Source organism: Sciurus vulgaris (assembly GCF_902686455.1).
Source record: "Sciurus vulgaris genome assembly, chromosome: 7".
NCBI lineage: Eukaryota > Metazoa > Chordata > Mammalia > Rodentia > Sciuridae > Sciurus > Sciurus vulgaris.
The window spans coordinates 15,900,456-15,920,330 of NC_136467.1; the positions used below are offsets into that span (position 1 = coordinate 15,900,456).

The window sequence follows — 19,875 nt, forward strand, 5'->3', positions numbered from 1 at the left end:
TCCTTGGCTCCAGAGTTGAGAAAGGCAGTGTGAGGCCCGAGGTCCTTTAGGAAGTGCACATCAGACTGGCGCTTTCCTCTGGATTTGCTCACTCTCTCTAAGTTTGTTCTTCCCTATCTTCTGCTGTATTCAAGCTTGGACAAGGTCAAGGGATTGGACAAGGTCAGGCTGCCTTTTCTTGTGTTTTAGGATCTTCAGGATCATTTGAAATGCCAAATTAAAAAAAAAAAATGACTTCAATATAAATATGTTCCAACTATATCCTATATATGCACAGGCCTAGTAAGGCTTCTGCACAATCAGATTTTGTGACATTGTGGCTCTATTCCTATCTTGTAGTTGAGTTCTGATTGAGATCAGCTGTCTATCCTTAATGGAGAATCAAATACAGGTTTGATCTTAGATTTATAAAGCTCTGTGGACCTTGCTCACAATGGTTTTACACAAAAAGCAATAGCTCCTAGGTCTTTACACTTAAATATCACAGTTTATTATGTATGCCATCTACCCAAATCTTTTTTAGATGAATACAGGGGAATATATTACACAAATTAGAAAAAAAAATAGATACTGCCTTCTAGTCGTTCAATTCTTTCAAATTGAGATGACGTAGAGATGAGACAGTTTGGAAAGAGCCCAAGCGACCCATAGCCAGGGCTGCCCAACAGAGCACGCAGGGCAAAGGTGACTGAACAGGTAACCCGAGTGAGATCCTAGGGTTTCTTCTGCAGTTGTCTCCCCCTCTCACACTCTCAGGTTCCTGGGAAGTTTTCCTGGAAACTGGGAGAAGGGTTGGTATGCAGTCAGCACACGGGAAGCAACACTAACCCACATCACTCTAATGGCACCGATATCCAGTATCAGCGCCTTCTTGAGCATAATATGGGGTGGGGTGTGTACATGTGTGCACATGCATGTTCATGTGTGTGCACCTGTGTGCTTGTTCACCTGGGCTCTGAAAGGTGAAAGGCATCACTGGAGGGGGCTGTGCAGCCAGGGAGAGGGGGAAGCTAAAGGAAGGTGGGCTCTTAAGACACACTGTCCCCTCCAAGGTGATGTTCAGCGTCAGCTCTGCTGAGAGTCGAGATGAGGAATGGGCACCAGGGCAGAGACAAAGGCAGGAGCCCTTCCCGGGGTTTCCAGAACCCTAAGAGCAGACCAGTGTTCACAGGAGCAGGATTGGGTAGCCAATAGGGAACTTTTATTCCTGTCCCTCAAGAGAACTGCCCCCTCCTTGTTCTTCTGGGAGCAATAGGTAAAAAGCAACTGTATTCTCTTGGGTTGGTTGGAATTTCCTTAACTTGCGCATACCACAAAAGTAAGCCAGGTCAAAGATGAATCTCTGCGTAATCCCCAGTGATCCAGATAAAAGCAGAAGTCAACTGCCAGCTTTACCTCTGTCGTTAATGGCCTCTCAATTAGAGCAATTTTCCATTCCTCCCAGAGAGGAGCAGCTGGTGGTGTTTCAGAGAACGTAACATCTTCTGAATTTCAGGGTGCTGAGTGAAAAGCAGGTTATGCCAGAATCTCACGATTCCCTGCTTCCACGTGCAAGTGTGGAGAGCTGAAGTCAGTCTTCTAATTGAACTTGGCAATGTTACAATGAAAAATAAGATTTGGGAGTTGGCAAGGAGGCATATAAACAAACTTTTATGTGAATAATTAAGCCAGAGCTTAGCATATGCTGGAACATCTTTAATCAGCTTGTGATTACAGTTACCAGTAAAAGCCAAATGTTTCCGAGAGCTTCTATGCTGTTTATGTGCAGTGGTTATTTTAACATATCTTCTTTGATATACCAGACTATCTTGTTACCATTTTTCTCCTTTCCATTTTTTTTTCTTTTCTTAAAATTCCCACCTTTAGGAGAATCAATTATGACCCTGGAAACTTTGAAGAGTATCTGTGTGCCTATACATGTGTGCACAGACATGTTACATGTGAACACACACAGATACATGCAAAGGCAGGAGAAATTTTTACAAGATCCTCAATTGCCTTTACAGAACTTCAGTAGAACCCAGCGTGTTATGTTTGAATTCAAAGCCATCTGGAAGGATCTACAGTCATCAGAAATGACCTTGTGGAACAGGTCTGGAGCCAGGTCGGCTGGGACAACATCCCAAGTTCACACTGGACTCTGGGGCTCCAAATGAGGTGCTAATTCACAGTTGGTCTCCAAGCACCTTCGTGAACTTTGCTTAAACCTTTGTACATTGCAAACCTTTACACAACTGCAGAAACCACACAAAGTTTTGCTGAAAAACCGTTTCAGCAAACAAAGGTTTTCCAAACAAAAGAAACTTAAACAAGACAGGTTTTTTTCTATCTATAGCAGGTAACATGTTGAGAAAGGGGCACTCTCCTTCCAAGTTCAGAGCGTGAGCTCACTGCTGGGTAAGCTTTAAGTCAAATCTCTCCTGGTATTCTCCTACATCATCAACCCAGCTTAAGAAAAAGGTAGGAAAATGAGTGCATTTTAGGGTGTAGGAAATCAACTCTGTTGCTTTTTATCCTATAAAAGATAATTACAGAGACCAGACCACACTTATTACATATAAAACATTTAGATTCTAATGTATTTTTGTAACTGATTTCGTGGTATGCTATATATATTTATTTTTCTAGAGACATTTTCTAGAAACAGGAAGTATTATATAGAGTCTTCCGGTTGAGGGTATTTTACATAACTTAAAAGTTTAAACATTTTTTGACTCTAGAAACATTAACATTTTTCTACTCTAGACTCTCCTCCCACAAGCTTCAAGTCTTTCTCAGGAAAGAGTAACATTGTTCAGTTACTACACAAACCCAGCACAACTACTACTTCCGCATCCTCCTCTTTCCAGTAACAGTGTATTCTTTTTCTTTGCTATTGGAACAAATGAACAACAACAACAAGAAAAAAGCCAGGGAGATAAGTGACCAGCTGCATCCAATATGAAACGAACCAGCCATTCTAACTTTAAAATGGAAACCATCCATGCTCTCTGCCTTGGCTGGCCCAGAGAAATGAAAACTGCTTACCTTGGACACAAAACATTCTGCGATGGCCACAGGATCATTTTCACAGTTTTCTAAATCTTGCAGAAGTTCACTAATAAAAACAAAACCAAACAAAACAAAAAACAGGAAGTATTAGATCCAATCTTCCATTGAGGGCATCTTACATAACTTAAAAGTTCAAACACTTCTAACGGCTTTTACAGAGAATCACATAACTGAAGGCCCACTGCCATTTGTATGAAAGGCATAGATAAAGGGCTTGTCCAACAGCACGGTAGAGCAAGGACTCAAACACAGTCTGGGAAACTCTCCCACCAGAGATGAGCCTGCCTAAAATTTAAGTTTTCTGGATTTTTGTCATCAAATAATTGCCTGGGTACCCAGTGTAGTGCAAGACTTTCAGAACACACCAGTGAGCATAATGACTTATGGTCCCTGATCTCTAGAGCTTCTAAGGCATTGGAAGAGTCAGACATTCAGTGACAAATCACACTAACAACAAAGACATGCCGGTAGAGGAAATCTCTCTCCTCAAGTGTAAATTTATATTAATTTTTAGTGGCAGTGTCATTAGTACAAGTAACTGCATGATCATTCATTTTTGTGGCTAAGCCATAATTCATCTAATTAATCTTTCAATGTCTTGATACAATTCTGTAAGTGGAATTGCTGGGTCAAAGGTCATTCTCAGTGTAAATATCACATTTCCAAATTGTACTCCATTTGAAATATATTAATATATCATTTAATATGTTGAATATTTGTTTTAATGCCCTCTATATTACATTTTTAATAAAAATTAGAAGTCTGTAGGAATTAGGGTAGAAACAGTTCATGGCTTGGTGCTTCTCATTCTTGATGGCCATGCAGAGAACATTTTCAACCCTTCAGCTGATCCTGCTAGGCACACCCCTATTTCTATGTATACTGAGGGTGGATTTTCATTATTTTTCAGTTGCAGCTATTTCTTGCTTATTACTTTCCCCAAACTTCTCTGCCTGCCATCAGCTCAATCCCTTCTACTTGATGAGATTAAATGTCTGGATTTGTATCTTTAAGACTATGGAACTATTATTCCCAGTTCAACCATGGCAGACATCAGGATTTCTTTTCCTTCTTGTAGAACCATGTTTTCCCTGGAGTTCAAATCGTCTCACTTTTTTTTGCTTTTGCTTTGTTTTCAAAGTATGCACCACTAATTTTCCTCCATGTGCCAGATCAGATAGCCCACTGGTTACATGTCATTCCTGGTGGCCTGTGTCCTGAAGCCTGTGGCCTGCCTGTCCCACACATGTTCTTCTCCCTGCTGCTGGACATGCTCTCCAACACCCTCCCGATGATGTCATGGCCTGTCTTCTGTGCTGGATCCTTGCACCTGAGCGGCCAGTTCCTGTGAGTCCCTTCCGTTGAGAGGTGACAATACCCACTAGCTTTCTGAGTAAGGTAAGAGGAGGGAAGTTTTCTGGAACTCTTTCTGTTTCAACATGTTCTCCCTTCACACTGGTGGATGACAGCAGTGGATACAGAACTTGTGGCTGGAACTGGGCAGGGTGGTACACGCCCGTGATCCCAGTGGCTCAGGAGACTTTAGGCAGGAGGATCGCAGGTTCAAAGCCAGCCTCAGCAAATGAGCGTGGCCCTAGGCAACTCAGCAAGACCCTGTCTCAAAATAGAAAAAGGGCTGGGGATGTGGCTCAGGGGTTCAGTACCCCTAGGTTCAGTCCCTGTGCCAAAAAATAAAAAAAATAAAAAATAGAGAGAGAGAGAGAGAGAGAGAGAGAGAGAGAGAGAGAGAGAGAGAGAGAGAGAGAGAGAGAGAGGAGAGAGAGAGAGAGAGAAAGGGAATTCTATTCTTGGTTGGAAGTCATTTTCTCTAAGTTTTCAAAGAAGCTGTCTGTTGCTTTTAAATTCCAACAGAGCTATTGAGAGTCCATTCTGATCCCCCTTCCTGGCTCCATGTGACTTGTTTTTGTTTTTCCAGTTCCGGAAGTTTTCAGAATTTTGTCTTTGCTAATGGTGTTCTGAAGCTTTGTGATGGTGGGTCCTTATGCATATAGTGGGTCAATTCTAAAATGTGGGAACAGATCTTGATCTCCAAGTATGGTCCAGTGACCGCTCCCTCAGACGGAATATAGGACACTATTTCATAAAAACACTGAGATGCTATTGGGTTTTTTTACTTTCCCTTTATCATAAGAGTACAGTGGCTTCTTCCAGAAGCTACTTGAAGTTCTATATTAGGACAGACTGAAAGTAGGCGTGGATATGAGAATTCTGTTTCCTATTAGGTCAGAATAAGGTGATCTGTGAAAATGTAAAACAATTCCAAAACACAACAATATTGTGAAAAAATTAGTAAAATTACTTTCCTTAAACATGTGGGTTTAATATATTATTACATAAATTGATGCTTTAACAATTTCTCAATTTTAATTTCTACCATGGTAAACAAAACATAATGAAACAAACAAAAGCAGCTTTTGGGGGTGTCTTTAACCATTTTTAAAAATGTAAGAGATCCTGGAACCAAAAAGCTTAAGAACCTCTGTTCCTGGCTCATGTCTTTGATGCTTCCACCCCCACAAAGCAGAAGGTCCTGTTGTTCACATTTGGGATCTCCAGATCCAAGTCTCAAATTTTCTTTATTGGTTCTCTTCTATAAACCATCTTCTTATTTATTCTGTTTTTCTGGGGGAGATTTCAATTTTATTTCCCATCCCTTTATTGAATTTGCTGTCTTCTGCAATAAACCTGTTGCACTCTGTTTGGGGTGAAGTTTGCAGGAAAAAATTCCAGCCTCACATGGACGTGTCATTAGAAAAGGGAGGAGAATTTTAATTCTTCTTTGAAATTCCACTCAAACTCAGTAAGTGGGGTTTGTTAAAGGTTTGCTGGAGTCTGAAGCCATACCAACAGACTATGCCATTACTTGGAAATTCACTGTTGGATCTTACACTTTGGTGGGGGAGGGGTACCAGGGATTGAACTCAGGGGCACTCAACCACTGAGCCACATCCCCAGCTCTATTTTGTATTTTATTTAGAGACAGGGTTTCACTGAGTTGCTTAGTGCCTCTCTTTTGCTGAGGCTGGCTTTGAACTTGTGATCCTCCTGCCTCCTGAGCTGTTGGGATTACAGACATGCACTGGCTACAATTTGCTTTAATGTAAAAAATTTACTTCTAATGCTTATATCATTATCTTTTATAGAAAGATGGGTGTGGTTAATTAAAGATAGTTGAGATCTAGTCATTGTGACTTGAATACTGGACAAGGTAAGAGAGAAGGTGGAACACAAAGAATAGCCAAAAATACCATGTATTGGAGTCAGCGTGTCTTCCATGACTGGGGGATGGGGTGCTCTGGGTGGAAGTTTTGTGTCTGAACCTCTCAACAGAAATTTTCTCTTTTTAAGCAGCGAGGAATTTTGAGCAGACTCCACCACGTTCCTTCTTGGAGCTAAACAGGAACACTCTTTGGCATATTTAATACCTAGCGTACTCTCTGTTAGGCACATCATGCTCCCTCCATGTATTAATTCCAACTCCAGAGTGGACTTCTGGGAGGAGGAACTGTCCCCCCATGCTCCAGGGAAACCTCACCTGGAAGTGAATGACGGGTACTCATTGCTCAAAGAACCACAGAGCTGGGAGGGAATGCAGACACCTGGCAGTCCCAATGCTGCTTTTTTTTTTTTTTTTTAATTATTAATTTTTGTTGTTATTGTTGATGGATCTTTCTTTTCTTTCCTTTTTCCCTCCCTCCCTCCCTCCCTCCCTTCTTTCCTTCCTCCCTCCCTCCCTTCCTTCCTTCCTTCTTTTCTTCATATGTGGTGCTGAGAATTGAACCCAGTACCCCATACATGCTAGGCGAGTGCTCTGCCACTGAGCCATAACCCCAGTCCAATGCCTATTTTTAAGGTGAGGAAACCAAGACCCATGAAGAAGAAGTTTATCTTAGGTCACACAACTCAAAATCAATGGCTCAGCTGTGGACGAAGTCGGGGCTGAGTCCCAGGCCTGCACTCTATCACAAACACATCTGTTGAAGTATTTGTTTCCTGATTGACTCAAGGAAGCTGAGGGTCAGACTTCAACATGGTACTGTCCACCTGAGAGGCCTTGTTGGTCTTACCCAGCCAGCTGTCCTTTTCAGCCCTTTTCTAGAATATAATAAAAACAATAAAAATAAAAACGGTGAGGAAAAGGCAGTGGGTTCCTCTCATACTTTTCCATGGGGGCCATCCTCCAAATAAAGCTGTCCTACCCCTCTGTCTGTGTGCCGTTGGACAGGCAACACTCAAAGGCTTCCCTCCAGGCATGGAGAGAAGCCTGAGGTTTGGGGTAAAGACAATGGACAGGGCTGTGGCTCTGTGGCAGAGCCCTCCCCTAGCATGTGTGAGGCACTGGGTTCGATCCTCAGCACCCCAAAAAATAAACAAACAAAATAAAGGTCTTGTGTCCATCTACAACTAAAAAATAATATTAAAAAAAAAAAGAAGATTGACAAAGGCCCATGTAAGAACCATGCACTTCTGTGCTGGTCACAGATGACAGTTGTTGATGATTGAATGAAACAACATAATATCACCAGGTATCGTATGGTATGAGGAAATAAAGAGGGCCGCATGACAGAGGGCAACCGAGGCTGGTGGGGGAGGTCATGGAAGGTGCTCTGAGGAGGTGACATTCGAGTCCAGGGAGACTGGAAGAGAAAGTCACTTAAGAAGCGTGGTTGGTGTTTTGTGGGAGGTAGAGAAAGGGTCCTGGGGACAGAGAGAGAGAGAACTATGAGAAACATGGGGAGGACTGTGGAGCAGCCAGGAGTAGAACGCAGACCGGCCACTGGAGATTCGCTGCAAGGGCCGGAAGCAGGGCCGTCTCCGAATGGCAGCCTGTGGGGTGGACACTACGGACTCCTCACTGCTCAGGTGTAGCTAATGGACAACTGCGCATGCATGTGAGGAGGAAGGAGGGACTCACCCATAGGGTCTGTGTTCAAAGGTAAAATCAGTCATCTGGCTTTCAGGATCTGTATTTTCTTTCTTCCTTGAGTAATAATCAGTCTCAACGTTTCCTCCTTTTTGAGCAGGACCACGAGAAACAAAATGGTGAGATTTCCAACTCGAGCTCAGGTCCCTTGTTTGGGTACCAAGTAGAGGAAACCATCCCTTTTACAGAGCATATCACAGTGACATCTTCACTGAGGACTTGAAGGCAGGGACTGTATAATGACAGTGAAGGACTTACTGCTTTAGGTTGAATGAGGGTCAGGTGGGCCTCTCCCCAGTATGCAGTAGACTCTAAGCAGCACTTCCTTGTCCTACCCCTCACCAGGTCATGGTCATGTGAACTTGTCGCCTCCGCAGAGACATGAGTACACGTGGGAACAGAAAATGTTCCATTAGGTTGACTGACCATTAGCACTAGCCTTAAAACTCCATTTGGAAAAAGCCTGGGGATAAAAATATCTTTCCACTGTGCATAAGCACCCCCAGACAAAAGTAAGTGCTTATTCCTCAGTGTTCTCAAAGCCTCCTGCGCCTTCCTTGACTGTGTGACTTGGCGCTACTGCTAGGCCTCCCCAGGGCTTCGCACACTTCAGTGACTCAGTACTGGGATACTGAGTAAAGATCAAGACTGAGGGAAAAAGGGAAGTTTTACTCAGATTTTTTGGGGAAGGGAGAGAAATTGGATAATTTCAATCTGCTAAGGAACTGTTTAAATAAAAAAATACAATTTGGAGGAATGGTCTTTATTTCCTTACTCTTCATTCTTGAAGAAAATTTCAAGCTCCAATCTAGATAACTTTTCTCTATTCCAAAGGAAGGGTGCTATTTTAAAAAGTTAGCATTTCTTCTTTGGTTGGCAGTAAAAAAAATGTTTGGGGATTTTAGGGGGCTGGTCCAAATGGGGATAGTAGTTCCTTTGTCTAACCTAGTTTCTGGCCATTTGGAGATTTATTCCAGGAAGCACACCAGAGCCTTGAATTTCTAGTTTATCATAGAGATAGAAAAAGAGTCATTTGGCTACCAAAAAGAAGAAAATAATGATGTCTCAATTATATTCTGAAACATTCCATGATGGAAGATTCTGTGAAATAACAATTTAAATATTGTTATATATAAAAATTGAACAAAGAGTAAAAGAAACTGTATAGTACTGTCATTTATGAACATACTTGAAAATTTCTCTAAAAAGATACAAAGATATCAAATAATTTAGGCATAGATAAATAAGACATCATGACCATGTAGGTTTTATTCTTGTCATGTTATGAATGATTCATATCAGAATGCTAATATAACTTACCACATTATGAATACAGAGGGTAAAATCAAGTTAATTTCATTATACTTAGTGGTTAAACATTTCTGCCAATACAAAAAAAAAATAATGATGCTCCCATTCCAACATTGTATGAGAGGACTTGCTTAAGTAATAAGACAAGAAAAACTCATAAATGGCAGTAGAACTGGAAAGGGTGACAAAAATTCTCATTTTTCAACATCATTGTCTGTATAGAAATCTAAGAGAATCTACAAACAAGTGTTAGAATCATTGGGAAAGTTCAGAAAGTTAGTTTGATACAGTATCCACATATAAAAATCAAAAACATTCCGAGGTGAGAAAAACAGCAGGATTAAAAAAGAAAACAAAAAGTTCTAGTCAAAATAACATCAAAAGCTGTAAGCTATCTAGGAATGAATTTCTAAAAATTAATGTGTATGAATATGATGGATAAATTTTAAAGCAGTAAAGGCCATTTTGAAAGTTTGAAGAGATACACTGGACGGGGTAACTCTGTATTATAAAGATGTCAATTTCGACAAAGTGAAAAGCACTCAGAAAACCACTAGGGATGCAGGAACTCACGCAAGAGATTTTATTTTTTTATTTTTTTTGTGGTGCTGGGGATTGAACCCAGGGGCTCCTGCTTGCAAGGCAAGCTCTCTACCAACTGAGCAATCTCCCCAGCCTGAGAGATTTTATTAAGGGGACAGGCAGAGTGTCTGCCTGCAGGGGGAGAGAGAGAGGGAAAATGAGAGAGAGTGAGGGGGGTGGGGGCACAAGAGTGAGAGAGAAAGGAGGAGATGAAGGTGGTGAATTTTGTGGGCCAATAACAAAGGACCAATGGCTGGCTGGTGAGGAGGTTCGTGGGCTAACAATCTGGACCAATGACTGACTAGGAGGTTTGCGGGCTAACAATCTGGATTGTAAAGAGGTGCGAGGGAGGCAAAATAATGGTGGCAGCAAAGCAGCAGGTCTGATGCCAATAGAAAGTGAATCTATATATTTGATACAATTCCAATAAAAATCCCACCTAGTACTTCATGAAACTTGACAAACTAATAAATGAGACCATTTGACAGGGCAGAGTCCACAAAAGCTAAACCAGTGTTGAAGAAGAGTCGTGGGCTTCAGGGAGGTCATGGGGAATGGGCCAAGGCTGCGGGAACAAAGAAGGAGGACACAGAGCCCAGAACCAGGGCCATGCCACACACTGAAACAAACTGGACCGGTGAGGAACACAGGCCTACAGGTCAGGATGGGGAGGCTGGGCACTTCACTTTGTGAAACAAGAGTTCTAGATCTCCTACCACACAGCACCATCGGTTTCAAATGTGAAAAGCAAAATTTTAGGTGTTTTTGAAAATAAAATTAGAAAAAAAGTAGAGCATATTTGTTACCTGAGACCAGGAGATAATTTTTAAACACAAGACAAAATCTCTATGTTTTCATAAAAAGTTCATTTGTGTTGTCAATCTTATAATTCATATAACTAATTTTCAAAAACGATAATTACAGTTAAAAGACATGTCTTATACTAGGATATATTTGGGACATGATAGGGAAAGATCACTAACTAGAATTCATCAAGGACTCCTTTACAACAATAAGAAAAAGAAACATCCCAACAGGAAAATGGACAATGGATATGAGCCAAGAAACCACAAAAGAAAGCTAAGTGGGCAATGAGAAAGATTTTCCCATATACTGCAATTGGCACAACACAAAGTGATAGAGCCCCCATGTAGTATTACATAGCAGTTAAATGAACTGCAACTATAAATCTCAAAAATGACAATGTGTGGGGAAAAAGTCTGAGTTTGGCACCATTTATGATATATTCCAAATAAGTGAAAGCTCTACATAAAGACTCCACACACAGACTCACACAAATGCTTGGTGTAGCATTATTCATAATAGCCCCAAAGTGAAAATCACCCAAATGTCCAGTCACTAGGTAATGGCTGAATAAGTTGTGGTATATCCATATAATGGAATATTATTTAGAAACGAAAAGGAATGAAGTACTGTCACATGCTGCAACTGGCACCGACTTCAAAGACATTATGCTTAATGAAAGAAGACAGTCACGAAAGGCCTCATAGTCTATGATTCCATATGAAATGCCCAAAATAGGTTAAGCTAGAGACAGAAAGTAGATCAGTGGTTGCTAGGGCCTGAGGGTAAAGGAAGTAAGAAAGACTACAAAAGGGTGGGGAGTTTCTTTTTGGGGTGACAAAAATATTCTAAAATTAACTCTTTGAACACACCACAAAACACGAGGTTCATTTTAAATGAGTGGATTGTGGGAGAGTTGTATCTTAATAAAGCTGACAGTAAAATACCACAGAAATCCATAAGCACTATAAATTCCAGTTCTCCCCTCTCCTATGTCCGTGCTGGAGAACGGGTTTACCAGCAGTGTCAGCCATTCTCCAGAGCCGCATGCGACGGGGGTGGGGGGATATGTAAGTGGCTTCGATATTATCTGTAAAGTCTTTATGCTTTAAAAAAATTTCTAAAGCAAATATGGTGCAAGAAAGCTCAGACAGGGGTGGGTGGTTCGTGGGTGTGTACCATAGCACTGATGCTTCTCTGCATTTTGAAAATGCAGGCCTAGTATCCCTATATGCTTGGGACCAGAAGTGTTTGGGATTTTGTATTTTTTCAGAATTTGGAATATTTGCATGCTCATAATGACCTATTGTGGAGCTGGAACCCAAGACTGAACACAAGCCTCATTTGTACCTTATACATGGAACTTGAGGGAAATTCTACACAATATTTTTAGTGTGCTTGTGTTTCTTTTTTCTCTCTCTTTTTTTTTTTTTTTTTTTGTTTTTTGGCAGTGCTGGAGTATGTTTCATTTTTAATTTAACTTTTATTTGTTCTTTTTAGTCATACATGACAGTAGAATGTATTTTGACATATACATACATGGAGTATAACTTCCCATTCTTGTGGTTGTACATGATGTGGAGTTTCACTGGTTGTGTATTCATATATGAGCACAGGAAAGTTATATCCGATTAATTCTGCTGTCTTTCCTTTTCCCATCCCTTCAATTCCCTTTGTCTAATCCAATGAACTTTTATTCTTCCCTCCGCCCACACATCATGTCAATGCTCAAAAGGTTTCAGATTTTGGGGCATTTCAAATTTTGTATCGTCAGATTAAGGATACTTTCCCTGTGCTTCCTGAAGGAAGAAATCTACTCAGCTACATTTTTCAGACCAGTATAAAACAATTTCTTTGGCTCTTTTTAATTTTGGAGACACAATATTATTATGCTGAAAACCTGGATCCGAACTAATAATAGAAACTTTAAAGGTTTTTATTTCAAGCCCAACGTCAATTTTCCAGATAGTTGTCTTTAAAATCAGTTGACGTACAGTATATAATAAAAGATTCATAAGCAGCACTGATATAAAAAGGTACATCAATACTCTTAAATAAAATAGCAAGAAAGGACATCTGCACTCTAAAGACTGTAGGTTTAAGAGAAAGGAAACAAATGGGATTGAAATAATGCAGAAAATTCAAATGCCAAAGTTAAGTATTTTTTGGAAACAGTGAAAGGTATTGGAGAGCTGACACAAACAAATATTCAAGTGGACCTGACTGGCGCCATGCACAACCAGGGAACATACGGGAGGACCCATGCAGGGACAGACACAGACATGCCCACTTGTCATAACCTCACTGCCTGGAGGCCTCCAGGTACATCACCGTCAGGCTGTTCCTTCACCCTGACTCAGGTTTTCTTTAGGCAGGTCTGACTCTCAGAAGCAATGAACATCCAATAGAAAAGAACAGAGAATCAATTCAGTAATGCCAAGGTCTTCTCTGTCTTCCGACTTTTATAGACTGGGTTCTGCTGCCAAGTCCCTTCTTCCTACCTCATTTTTGTCTTTCTTTAAATCAGGAGACACACGAACACTTACATTCCAGGGAGTAGACATCCCTCCTGGGATCAGCCACAACGTCATGAACCACTGCTTGAGGAGCGGGATTCCATCTGGCTGGAGGGCACGGGGACGAACGCCTGGGGTTTGGGGTCAGCGGGTACAAGATGATGTGTCTGAAGCCCTCTGGCCTCTGGCAGAGGGAAGCACTCACTCCATACTTACTTGTTACCGTCAACTTACAGCCAAACCACAGGCCTTGGCCGGGGTCCTGCCGGCATCTAACCCTCTCGCCTCTTTCCAGGTTTGAGAGTCCAGTGGGCTCCGAAGGGGAGCCAGGCAGAGGCTCATGGGAGTTCACCACCAGCAACAGCTAATGGAGGCCTGTGTTCCCATCAACACAGTACTAAGAACATACAGGTTCTGCATCTCAAGTTCAGTTGTTTAGGCCCTTTCTCTAGCTTATTATTGTGTTAATTTTTCCAAGACAGCGGAACCATGACTGAACAGTACAAACACCTGAGGACCTTTTGAAAATTTCTGATGCCCCAGCCCCACCCCAGAACAATGAGTCAGAATTTCTGGAGAGAGGATCCAGCCACTGGATGGTTTTCAAAAACTTCGCAGGTGACTCGAGTTCCCTTGTGCAGCACAGGTGGAAACCACTGACTCACACTGGCTTCCAAGTGGAGAGTCAAGGGCAAAATGCTGATGAAACTGGCATTTCTCTGTCAAAGACTTTCAGCATAAAGGATGATTTATTTACTTACTTGTTTATTTAAAAATGTTCTTAGTTGTAGATAGATACAATACCTTTGTTTGATTTATTTATTTCTATGTGGTGCCAAGGATTGAACCCAGTGCCCCACATATGCCAGGCAAGTGCTCCACCACTGAGCCACAACCCCAGCCCCTTAAAGGATGACTTAAATCAACTCAACGAATGCCTGGGGTTTAGGGCCAGCTGGTCCAAGATGATGCCCAGAAGCGAGGCTGCTGCGAGGTGTCAGGGATTCAAGGGTGGCAAAGGACACAGGGATCCTGGCCCCACAGCCTCACCTTTACCAATCTTAGTGAGCAAAGAAGAGTAGGACTAAGCCTGCATTACCATTCACAAAAGGACAGGGCAGGGCAGAAGACATTTTACTATAACAAACTCCGCATCTTAACTGGCTCTTATTTCGATGGGTCTATCAGTTTACTAAAGCTTCATAATGGCCCGGGAGATGGCGTTTCCTAGCATTTCCACTCATTCATTCAACAAGTGAGGATGTTTCTTATGGGCCAGAAGCTGTTTTAGACCGTGCAGCAGTAACTAAACAGGACCCTGTTCTTGTAGAGCGTTCTGCGAGTGAGGTGGGGAGGAAAGAAACAACAGACGTAATATAAAAGTCTACCATGCACTATGTTAGAAACTGACAAGTGCTGCGGGGGAAAGGAGGTAAGGGGTAGGGGGTGAGAAAGGAGCACCCCATGAACCTGGTAGAGAGTAAGATTTGACCAGAGACTCGAAGGGAGGGAGGTATCTCAGTTTGTTTGAAGACTCACCCAAGGCCTGTGCATGGCTTAGGTGGCATACGAATCCCCGTGTGCTGAACATCAGCACCCTTGTGGTTAGCCCACCTACTAACTTGTCTTCCAGTCTAACTGTGGATTACAATAACCGATGTACTCTCTTCCACTCCATTCAGTTCCTCCTCTTGTTTGCTAGGGTCATTTTCTAGCCCAGTGCTTGCCACCTAGTAGGTACTAATAGATGTCTGAATTAAATGATTTGAAATGATTATTAATTAAATGGATTTTAAATTAAATTAATTATAATTATAACTTAAAGGATTGACTGTATGTTTGCTGTGTCCAGCCCACTCCTGAGGCAGAAGGAAATTCACAGAAAATCCAGCCTAGGTGTGGACACTGGAGACCAGGCGAGTGTTACTGAGGGATGTTCTGTTGTGGAAGAAGGGTTTCCATGCACCTCCGGGGCAAACAGGTCTCTTCTCTAAGCCAGAAGGATGGAGAGGGATAGAATACCGAAGAGAATATACATGAGAATCACATAGGAAACAAGGATGCTTTTAGTTGGAGAACTTGAACTTCATGATGGCCCATAAGAATGTAGGAAGCAGAACCAGGAATTACAAGTGAATTTTCTTAGCCAGTATTTGAGAAAAATTCATGATGCTCCCATGTAAGAACAGTCTTGTGAGGATCAACTTACCTATTGAAGTGATAGATGTCCTGTATGTTTCCAAAAAGGGCAGCTCTGTCTTCAGTCCCCAGGGGAAGTTTTGCCTGGTCCCTGATACAGTCGAGGTAATCCTGTGAAGTCAAACAAGAAGGATGTCTTAAACACACCTGACCTCTTCCAGGTCACCTTTAATTATGCAAGACGAGCCATTCACATCTGTTTCAAAGGATTATGATACTGATGTGCTCATTAACTCTACTGTGAGAATACAGAGCGGCTCCCTCATTAATGATTACTCTGCCTATCTAGAGAACCTGAAATTTTAGCCCAGAGAGAGAGCATGGTATACACCGGAGTGTTGGAAGGTACTAGAGCTTTCCTAGATGAGGAGCAGCAACAGTTACTAATAGTGTCAGTTTGGGCATAAGGCCTCCTGTTTCTTTGACTGACTTAAATGATAAAAGACTCCAAACTTCACACAGTGGGAAACCAGAAATAAAAATTCCAAAATGTGACAGAGTCATTTTAAACATAACCTTTAAGTCATAAAGTTATCAGTTGTTCAAGTAGAGAACCAAATTCTTCTTCAAATACGAATTTACTGGAAAAAAAGGGGCTTTTAAGATAATTAGCACACGTGTGAGGCTTAGGCTATGTGAGAGGCGGTAGCCTTGAGCCCTGGGAACACTCTGTGCTGGTTTTGGAGGTTTTAACATAGAAACCGCTTCCACACAGATCTCCGGTGGGTCCAGATCTCCAGCGGGTTGAACCGACAAGGCGAGCGGCTCTGGATTGCTGAGAAAGGGGAAAAGGGCTTCCCGCCCGCGTGTGCTGCAGGGTTCATAACTGAGCTACCCTCGCCCCTGCAATGCTGGAGAAAGAACTCTGCGGGAGGCGAGAAAGCAATCAAGAAAAAAGTGAAAACAGCTGAAATAACGTAAAATAAAATAAATAAATAAATAAATACAATCCCTGCCCGGGGCTGAACCACGCAGCGAGGCTCTCCACCAAAGGGAGCGAGCGCTCTGCAGCCCGCAGGAAGCCAGCGGGGCCGGTCAGGCAGACCAGGGAGCAATCGCCCCACAGTGAGGCGCAGCCCAGACGAGACAGTGCAAAGAGCGCCTGGATGGAAGAGCCATCAGATGACTCTTCCCCACCCCTTTTCATAATCCATATTCATTCTCTCAGTTCTTTTTGTTCCTTCACAAAAGGCAAAGGCTTCCCCGACGACTTTCTTAAGTAGCACACAGTATGGTTTGCATACCTAAGTTTTCATTCTAGTTTCTTCAAACCAAAATCATTGTCACACGTGAAACAATGCTCATAAACTTTTTTTTTTTTTTAAACCAAGCTTTATTGGTAACGGATTTTCTTTAAGAACGTGGACATCTCTTAAGGTACCAGAATCACAAATTTACGTGTAGTGGCATAAAAACCCTCGAAAGCAATGCCTGTTCTCCTTACTGCCATGAATGATGGTAATGGATGAGCTTAGGCACCTGCAGAGGAGGGGCAGTTAATGCCCAAATAAGAGAAGCTAAGGAAGGTGGGAACTGAAGTTAGAGTACATTTTGAACAAACTTGTACTTCCCCAAAAGAAAAATCAAATGTGTCCATCAATATTTCTGTTAGATCACACATGGTACAAGATAATGGGCAAATACTCAACTTGCTTTGAATGCTTACATTGGAGGATAGTTTAATACCTTGCTGAACATTTTTAAAGAACATGTGGCATGCAAAGTTAAGAAGGTAACGCAGAAGAATCTGGATAGCCATGATCCACACCAACGCAGCAGGTTAAGAGGTGGACTTGAGGTGAGGCAGGCACCCCAAATTCACCTGGCTGGCTTCAGACATTCTGCATTGGGGCTTTAAAAGAGAAGGAAAAATCCTTTTCTATGTTTCAAGTACAAAGCTTGCTCGCCTGCAGAAACCCAAGACTAAATTCTTCATGTGAGAGAAAGATGGGGATAAGGGCTTGAACAGTTTCATGTGGAAATAAAGACTCCCGTTTCCAACAATGACAGCCCATCTCTAATAGAGAGATTTGAAAACCTCAGCATCCATGGTAGAGATGCTGGATATTAAAAGGTGCTTGTTTTCTGAAATTATTGAGAAAACAGATCACAGGGAGTCCAAGATTTTGTAGGTCACTCTAGAAAAGAGATCAAAGTCATATGGCCACAGCACGTTCCCTCTGCTGTTCATAATTAAGCTTCTAAGTATGAGACTTTTAACTCGGTATGGGTTTTTACTGAAAACTCAGTAGCAAGGTCTCCATTACAGCTATAATCATCTGAAGCCGAAATGAGAGGTTTAAAGCACAGTGATAATAACAGTTCATTTTGTGCTCAAAATGACAGAGTAAGGCTACCAATGATATTTATTAGAGCCTGTTGTTCTGCTTATTAATTTTATTGACTTGATGTCGCCACCTTTGGCTATCCTACTGTTAACAATGAAGGATCAATTTAAAACTTTTGCATTAAAACAATTATTCTCTAAGAGTATCAATGCATTCCCCCCATTTTGGGGGTGGGGGTAGTGAGCAGTGAGATATACTGAAAGGGCTTTTTTCCATTCCAATAATTTTCCAATTCGCAATTTTAAATTTCCTCTATTTTCTAATTAGTTTATGTCCTTATGGTCTCCATCATTAGACTTGCACATGAGTGTGTTCCTCTCACTAACTTTTTATTCTATGGGCTGTTATTGAAAATATCCAAATAGAGTCTAACTTACGGTAGAGTAAATGGACAGGAACTAGTTTGCAAACTGTTCCTGATCTGCAACGAGGTAAGAACAGAAGTTGAAAGTGAGCATGCAGAAAACTTTTACAATAGTTTGACAGGACAATTAACCACCAGTTTCAAGGTACTCATCTGTGCTTGTATGTGGTAGGTCTTATTCTCTTTTAATTTTTCTCAAAATTCATTTTCTTATTGTATTTTACAAAAGCATCAGGGTATCAACAGTTTGTAAGAAAACTCTCTCTCTCTGTTTTGGAGAATGCATCTTTTCCCATTTCTCCAATTCCTCCTCCTTTTCCAGAAAGTACCTGCCATGTACTCAACTGAGATACCACTGAAGCTAGGCTTACATTTGCATATCCACGTATAATTTAAAAGCACACTCCCGTTCATTCATACAAACCCTTCCCTCCCACCCCACTTTTTGAGGACATAAGAATGTGTGCCAAGTTCTGCTTCATAAGCTGGGAATTCTAAAAAGTGAACCGCACATCCTACCTTCCCCTAGGAGCTCCCTGTATGGTCCAAGTGTAAACAGGTAGGTCCAGTTCAGTGTTCTAGCTGTACGACTGAAATAATCAGGGTGGGAGGGACCTAAGGCAAAGGGGTAAGTGGCCAGTCCAGGAAGGAGAGAGAGGCTTCGAGGAGGAGGTGGTGGTTCAGAAAGAGCTAATCTTTGAGATGAGGAGGGGTTTGAATATAGAGAAGAGAGGAAGGAGACCACGGCATCCAGGAGAAAGCAAGAAAACACAGGCACAGGGTAACGAAAAGTCAGGACACGGAAAGGAGTGGAGACGGGCTGGTCTCGGGGCAGGCAGGACCTTGGGAACTGAGATAGGCGGGAAAGAGCTGCGCATGCGCAGGAGCATCCAGACAGGAGGGTGTGGCTGCAGTGATGGACAGATCATGGAGACCTCCCTGCCATGTAGGGGCAGTGGCCACTGAGGATGTAGTGAGGTCAAAGATCATTCCAGCCTGGGTACAGAAGTAGAGTATAGGCGATAAAAAAGGCCACTTAGAAGCCTTGTATGGCAGGGCAGGTGAGCAGACCTCTGGGTGGAGAAGGGAGAGTTTATGGGACAAGAGGTCTTTAATGAGAGAAAGGAGAGTCTAGAGAAAGAACATGGCCCAAGCAAATGATCCACCATTCTGGGTTTCAGGAGAAGGAAGTCTGGGGCTTCTGTTCTTGTTTTCCACTCCATGGTTGGGTGGGGCTCCACCTGCTCCTCAGAGGACATGTGATCATCTGCTTGTGGCAGTGGGGCTGCTAAAGTCAGTGAGTACTAGGACCCTCCGTCTCCTCTTCTGCTAGGCTGCAGCAGGAAGACAAAGCCATAGGCTTTTCTCTTCTCTTCTGCTTTTCTTTCCCAAGTGGCAGGTGAGGAAAACTAGCCTAGGGCTGGCTCCTGCTGGCTTGTTCTGCAGAGGCCTTGGCAGGGCACTTCTAGGCCTTTCTGATGGGCAGGTACCCTCTGGACTGGATTTCCTCACAACAAGATGAAATATTTCAAGACCTCTCTGGGGTTTGTGGTGAGGAGGAGCCAAGGCCTATAATTTGGCTGAGCTAATCTAGACAGTAGGTCTTTGCGTGGCTCAGGCTCACTCGCCTTGTTCTTATCAGGGTCCAAGCTCTGACAAGAAATATGGGCTTTATTTTGCAGCCACTGTCCTCTGCATGAATCATGACTCAGAGCCACACATCCCTGACCAGTGCCCCCACCCCCTTGCACCCTG

General features: G+C 42.3%; 1 protein-coding gene across 5 annotated transcripts in view; it reads right to left on the reverse strand.

Annotated features, from left to right (window-relative positions):
* PLEKHG1 (pleckstrin homology and RhoGEF domain containing G1) overlaps positions 1-19,875 on the reverse strand; it is a 206,132-nt gene that overhangs the window by 37,935 nt on the left and 148,322 nt on the right. For all 5 annotated transcript variants that reach the window (XM_079146629.1, XM_079146630.1, XM_079146631.1 and 2 more), the window contains 2 exons: positions 15,419-15,519; positions 3,028-3,097 (listed from right to left, as the gene is read on the reverse strand). In XM_079146629.1, the coding sequence (XP_079002755.1) occupies positions 3,028-3,097; positions 15,419-15,519 (171 nt within the window). The remainder of the gene's footprint in view (positions 1-3,027; positions 3,098-15,418; positions 15,520-19,875) is intronic.